The 7,308-nt window shown below is 35.3% G+C and overlaps 1 protein-coding gene across 1 annotated transcript; it reads right to left on the bottom strand.

Annotated features, from left to right (window-relative positions):
- Positions 1-2,122: 2,122 nt before the first annotated feature.
- LOC121242069 (probable LRR receptor-like serine/threonine-protein kinase At3g47570) lies at positions 2,123-6,854 on the bottom strand. Its single transcript, XM_041139965.1, has 4 exons — positions 6,712-6,854; positions 6,174-6,298; positions 2,692-5,398; positions 2,123-2,564 (listed from the first exon to the last, which is right to left on the bottom strand). Exons 3-4 carry the CDS (start codon positions 5,351-5,353, stop codon positions 2,140-2,142), a joined length of 3,087 nt encoding a protein of 1,028 aa, XP_040995899.1. The 5' UTR covers positions 5,354-5,398; positions 6,174-6,298; positions 6,712-6,854; the 3' UTR covers positions 2,123-2,139.
- Positions 6,855-7,308: the final 454 nt, after the last annotated feature.

The following is a 7,308-nucleotide window of genomic DNA, read 5'->3' as shown; positions in this document are numbered from 1 at the left end:
ACTGAGGCTGGAAGAGATCAAGAGGCGAGGGGGAGTCGAGGGATGGTGTCTTCACGGTGGGGGAAGAGATCAAGAGGCCACTGACGGTGACAGTGACGGGCTAGCAGTAGGGGGACCTATGGTTTTCAAGTGAGAATTGAAGGAATTCACGGAAATTGAAACTGAGGAAGTGAAGGGGAGGGGGGGTAAGTTTCTACAGATTTAGTCAAAACGGAGCTGTTTTCCTATAAAACAGACGTTGTCTTCCCAGGGAGAGTAGAAACATAAGCCCCTCGCAACAAAAAGGGCACCGTTTTGGGAGGAAAAAAGGGCGTCGTTTCGCTGAATCTTGGGTTGGGTCTCACATTTTTTTTCCCCCTTCCTAAAATGTATTTTTTAAAGCCTAAATTTCATTTCATTTTAATCTTAATATTTGTTTTAGGCTTTTAACCCAAAGTTTTTTTATTCATAATTTTAAAATTGTTAGTACTTCGTATGGATAATTATTAGATATTAATTCACTAGCATTTAATTATATGTTATTATATTATACAGTTATACTTTTAACATTTTATCATACTATAGTGTCTATTGTCTAATTATATGTTATCATTCTGTTTATGGTTTTTATAATATTTTTCATCACTCAATTTAATTATTAGTATTGATTAATAACAATTACTATTTAAATCGATTTGTACTGTATTGTTTAAAATTTAAGTAGAATTTATTATACTAGTATTATTATATATTGGTATTACATGTTCTCTAAGTCTATAATCTTATTATACATTATTCTAAATAGACTTGTACTATAGGGTTTAAGTACAATTGTTATTATTTATACTTGTACTATAGTATTGATTATTGATAATTACATATTATTATACTATAGTATTACATGTTATTAACTCATTATACTTTTACTCTACTAGTGTTTAACTTATTGATCATACTATAGTCTTTAGACTTGTACTATAGTTATTAATTACATATTATTATATTAGCTTCTAACTTATTTCTAACTTAATTATATATTATTATACTATTGTTATTATACATTCATATTACGTATTATTATAAATTTATAGATTAGTCTTTATACATTAGTATTACATGTTATTATACATTATTGTTATATTGTAGTAATAGTATGATGTTTATATATTTCAGATATTAAACAATTTTTAGTCAATTTAGTCAATTTATATTATAGTATAAATATATTATTTTATAATAAGTAGCGCATAATATTATTGGATTTAAGCACTAACAATATAAATTATAGTTAAGTATAAAATATATGATGAATGTATAAAAAAATACATATTATTTTGTATAAAATATATATGTGCAATACTAGAAGCAGAGTCGGAGGGCAAGGTCGAAGTCAAAATCGGTATATCAGAGTCGGAGTCAGTTTGACTCCACCTCCGACTCCAAATTTTTAGGAGAAAAAAACTCTGTCAGAGTTGGAGCGGAACTAGATTTTCAAATTTTTGCCCAGCCCTAATTTATAAGTTATTATTTCTTGATGGTCAAAGTCATTTTGATTCATGAAAATAATTGAGATAAAGAGAAGAAAAGATCAATATATATGCTCAATCAAAATTTTAAGACCAACGATCTGATATTGATATTTTATTTTACTAATTTTAATATCATATAAAGACTCAAATTTCACTAACTTCTTTTTTAGTAAGAGGATGGTATAATATATATTTTTTATTAATAACTCTCACTTTTAAGGAAGAATACAATGGCAAAACAAATTTTGAGGATGGGGAGCCACCCATGGCATAGTCCATATTACTCACCCATGGAACTTGAACTTCCGGGAAGAATACAACAAACCACTGCCATAACCTCCCACTTAAATTGGCATTTGATCACAAGTTCACCAGCTATCCACGGGTGGGTACATACAAAGACAATTGAAAACGCTAGCCACAAAAGGTAAAAATGCACAACAAATCTCTAAGAACTAACTAGCACTTGATTCACTTATTTTTATTTTCATAACATCAAAGGGGTGGCGTTGATGCTATGATCAATTAGTTAAAGTAAGAGCTGGCTAGCTTGTTGCCTAGCCACGAGCCTAAGGTAAACTTGATGACCACAATTGTTGCACATGAACAATGCATATGAGTTGTCTCACAATCATCCCACCAAGATTTTCATCAACTCCTGCAACTTTGTCAAGGCTTCTGCCATGGTCAAACGCTCCTTGGCCGAATGTGTTGCACATGACAAACCAAGCCTTATTGCGGCTGCCGCACATTCTTCGCTTCTGTTAAACAAATCATGACGAGAATTGTTATCGATGCTGATGCTGCTCTCACTGCCAGTGAAATTATTGGTGCTGGTGTTGGAGCTTTGAGTGTAATTTTCATTATCCTTGAAAAGCCTTGGATCCGCAATATCTGTGATTTTCTTCTCTTGTATTGTCGATGCATACGTGTTCAAGTTTAAACCCTCCTTGAACATCTCATCAGTGGGCTTCTTTGCTATAAACATCTCAAGCAACAATATTCCAAAACTGTAGACATCCCCACTGGTAGAAGCTTTGACAGCTTGTCCATACTCTGTAACAAATACATTGAAATTAGAAACGATTTTAAACTCCAAATTATAAAACTTCACAGATGGAATATAAAAAACATAAAGATTTTACTTATGTGATATCAATGTTATTAGATGAATTTTGAATACCTGGGGCAATGTAGCCAATTGAGCCTTTTAGCCCAATTGTGCTAATGTCATTCTGTTGAGGATTTTGAAGGAGAAACCTTGCCAATCCAAAATCTCCAACATGAGCAGCCATGTTCTCGTCCAAAAGCACATTTCCGGGCTTCAAATCACAATGGACTACAGGTGGCTCACAATGGTGGTGCAGGTAATCCAAGGCAGAAGCGACATCAATGGCAATATTTAGTCTCTGGGATAAGGTCAGGAATAATCCAGACTCGATATCTCTGGGGTACAGGCAAATATCCAAGTTGCCATTAGACATGAATTCCATAATCAAAGCCTTGAAATCAGCTCCTGTATGATCAATGCTGGAGCAAGAAGTGAAAACCTTAACAAGATTCCGATGCCTAATATTTCTCAACGCTTCACATTCTGCATCAAAACTTTTAGAAGCTTTGCTTTGTCCCAAGTCAAGAACCTTTACTGCAGAGATGGTGTTGACACCAAGCTTCCTAGTATTCTCGAATACTGCTTTATAAACGGTCCCAAACCCTCCCTTGCCAATCAGATTTTCTGCGGCAAAACCATTTGTCGCACGCTGGATTTCAGAGTAAGATAGCCTTGGCAGAGACCTGATGATTGCAGATGAAGATCTTTTTTTGTTTCCTCTGTTTTTGTTCGTTTGGGTGATCAATACCCAGAAGAAGCAACATATTGCACACACTAACACAATGAAACAAGAAACTGGAATCAATATTTTAGGTAGTAAATGAGAATTTGACGTACATATCTTAACTCTCAGCTTTTCTGCAGCCTCTTGGTTGAATCCACAGAGCTTATAATTTCCCTGGAGGGAGTCCCAAGTGAGGTTGACAAACACACCATTTCTTGGAATTTGTCCTTCTAATTGATTGAAAGACAAATTCAAAGTTTTTAGAACTTCAAGATTCTCTAGCTCTTTGGGGACTGGGCCAGTAAGTTTGTTAGAGGAAAGATCCAAGCCCTCCAGTGATGCTAATTCTCCAAGTAAGCTCGGTATTGAGCCAGTTAGGTTGTTTCTTGCCATGCTCAAATTGCGCAAACTCGAGCATTTTGTAATCTCCGTGGTGATATTTCCTGAGAGAAGGTTTTCAGAAACGTCCAATACTTCAAGTTGCTTCAAGTTTCCTATTTCCATTGGCAAAGAACCGGTAAACAAGTTGTGTGCCAATTGCAATCGGCTTAAACTTGAAAGCCCAGAAATATGATTTGTAATGCTTCCTGTGAGCTTGTTCCCTGCTAGATACAATTTACTTAAGCGTTCGCAATAAGCTAAACTCGAAGGAAATCCACCAGAGAGCTGGTTGTTTGACATTGCAAGAAGATCAAGTCGTGTCAAATTGCCAAAGATATCGGGAATTTCTCCATAAAGCTCGTTTCTATGTACCATCAATCTTTGTAATTGCTTTAGTTGTCCAATAGAGCTTGGTATTTCACCTTTGAAAAAGTTTTTGTTTATAGCTAAAGCAAAGAGGTTCTGGTACTTGTCAAAGCCCTGAGGGAAGCCTCCAGTGAAGAAGTTCTCACCAATACAAAATTCTTGAAGGTTTGCTGATAGATTTGATACAGAAATAGGAAGTTCTCCTCCAAGTTGGTTCAACTCCAAAATCAGTTGTTCCATCTTAGTACAGTTTGTGAGGGACCCAAATGCCTGAAAGTTCAGTTCCGTCGTTGAAGATAACCTATTATTTCCAAGATTTAGTTTGATCAGATTCTTCAAGTTACCCAACAACGGTAGAGACCCACTAAATCTATTTGTAGAGAGATCAATGACTTGCATTTGTGAAGCAGTGGACAAAGAACTGGGAATTGGACCTTCCAGCTTATTGTTAGCCAAGTAAAGCTGTGTTAAACGGGGAAGATCATGACCTATATTGGAAGGTAGTTTCCCTGTAAGCATGTTTCCTGTAAGAGATAAGAAGACCAAAGAAGACATGTTGCAGATCGAAAATGGAATTTCTCCGGTTAACTGATTGGTCGAAAGCTGAAGCTCAAGTAGATTTCGGAGACGACCCAACTCAGTTGGAATTTTACCAGATATGTGGTTTTCTGCTATTAAGAGCCTAGTAAGATTGGGTAGAAAACCAAACGTTGTGGGGATTGCACCACTAAGATTATTTCTGGACAAGTCAAGTATCTTCAATCTAGGAAGATTGCCGAGTGCAGGAGGAATTGTGCCATTGATGGAGTTTACTGCAAGAACTAGAATCTGAAGGCTAGCCAGCCGAGAAAGCTCTGAAGGAATGTGACCAAAAAAAGAGTTTCCAGAAAGGTCAAGAATTTGGAGGGATGTGAGGTTGGAAAGCTGTGGAGGAATGATTCCAATGAGGCCATGACCGTTAAGTACAAGAGATCGGACTCGAGCTCCATTATTGGTGCAATTGACACCAGGCCAATTACAATGAGATGAATCAAGCTTCCATTGGTTCAGAGCACTCTGAGGATCAGAGACAAGGGATTTGAAAGATAGAAGGGCTTGCTTGTCAGTAGTGGCATCCAACTGAGCTCTCACCATGTTCATGTTGTAGCATAAAATAATTTGACAGATGAGGAACAAGGTCATGAGGAACATCAGAGAAGAGTGGGATTTCTTCTTCATTCTCGAAAGTTTGGACTGCAGGCTCATATATATATGTACTAGCATGGAAGTATGATCTTAACGTGGAACTGCTCCTTCCTTGCTCCACTCCTTTCCAATCCATAAACATATATATTAATAAAGTAACATATAAAAATACCTTATGATTTCTAATAAAAATTAAGAAATAGAAACCATAACAATTATCAGAAACACAGATTGGGGGAACTCATGCATAGTCCAATAAAACAAATCAAGGTAATTGCTTAGCCTGTTCTCTTTTCGAGATAATCTCTACCACGTTTGATAAGATTGTCGAGTAAAATAGATCACATATAAATAGTTAATATTGTATATCTATTGCTCTTCAAATATTTAATCAACCAATATATATGAGAATCTCAAATATTTCATTGATCAGACGAGCTTGTGATCGATGCATGGCTAGTTGTATACTATAAGAAAAATAAACATTTGTGATTGATTATTTGCGATGATAATGACTATTTACGACGAAAACAGACTACTTTTGACATGATATAATCATTTTTTCAAGAAATAGCTAGTTACAAATAAGCAGTTTTCTTGTAGTATATGTAAAAGAAAAAAAAAAAACTAATAGATAATGGTAAGATTATGAAGTTCAATTAATTTGAGCCTCTTCTCTCAAATCTACTCCATTTAGAGATCAGTAAACAATAATAATTACCCACTTAATCAAAAGAAAAAAAACATAAAAATAAATAAACAAAGAGAAAAGATTAGGCATGCACATCATGACTATATGCATATATACGTACATAAACAAAACACATTTATAATTATCTAGCAAAAACAAAAAAAAAATACACATTTATAATTATATAAGTTTGCGATATATAAGCACCTTGTGTTAATGGGAGAGATTTAGGACAAAGGTCTTCTGCAAATGGAACGTGCAGTTCTGAACAACTTGTGATTGGAGGAGCAAAAACTGAAGAACGCAAAGAGTATAGATTGGCTGCAGCGCACCTGCAATTGGCAAAATATACATATGAGAAGTTATAAAATTGCTCGATCCGTCAAGAACTATATTTTCTAAAATTATATTATTAATTTCCAAAAAAAATCATAAAAATGTCAGATCTTGGATCTAACTTTGATCTGTCTCCACTTCAAGAAAACAACAATATTGTGAAAACTTGTTTCAAAATTATACTACTTTTTGGTATGCATGCATGCTGCAGGATACTCATGTTTATGAACACTAGCTAGTGTTTTTAACAGGCAAGCTCGGCAATCTCCGGCCATCTGATATCGGCAATCTCCTTAGGAGGTCTTCCCCCAGTACGAAGTTTATTCGAAAATTTTCACTTATTCTGGTGTTGTTTCTATGATCTACTGTTATCTAAAAAATAAATCAATAATTGTAAAAGGAAGCTCACCTTGACTAATTAAGAGCAGTACTACTAAACTCCTCCTTCGACCACAGAGCTAGCAAGCATTAGCAGCATGCATGCAGTAGATTTCTGATGAGTTTCGCCATTTATGATGAAGCTGAGATCGTATATATCGACAGCTGGATGCAGAAGTCCTTGCTTGCTAGGATAGGCAACATGCGAAAGACGACGCGCGTAGTACTTGAGACAAGTCAGCATTACGTTTCTGACCAAAACGTTGAATATCTCTTGCGAAGAAGCTTCAATTACGTTGACGGATCATTAGAATTAAGTAAAAAACTTTGACTCGAGATGGATCTCCTGAAAGTCCAAAAGAAATTAGGTGTTTTCCAGCACTCAAAATCGTCGCAAATACCCTTAATAATCGCTGCAATTGATCATTTTCAGCGATTTCTAATTCGCTGCATATTCGACGAAATTAAAGTGCCTTTTTTGAACAATTTCAACGATAGATAAAAATTGTCACAAAAACTACTATTTGGGACGATTTTTTTCCGTTGCAATTGTCCCAAAAATCGATGGAAATGGTCTTTTGGTTTATCATTAAATCGTTGAAAAAAGTTAATTGCGGCGATATATATC

This window comes from Juglans microcarpa x Juglans regia, chromosome 8D (assembly GCF_004785595.1).
Source record: "Juglans microcarpa x Juglans regia isolate MS1-56 chromosome 8D, Jm3101_v1.0, whole genome shotgun sequence".
Classification (NCBI taxonomy): domain Eukaryota; kingdom Viridiplantae; phylum Streptophyta; class Magnoliopsida; order Fagales; family Juglandaceae; genus Juglans; species Juglans microcarpa x Juglans regia.
This window is presented reverse-complemented; position numbering and strand designations above follow the sequence as displayed.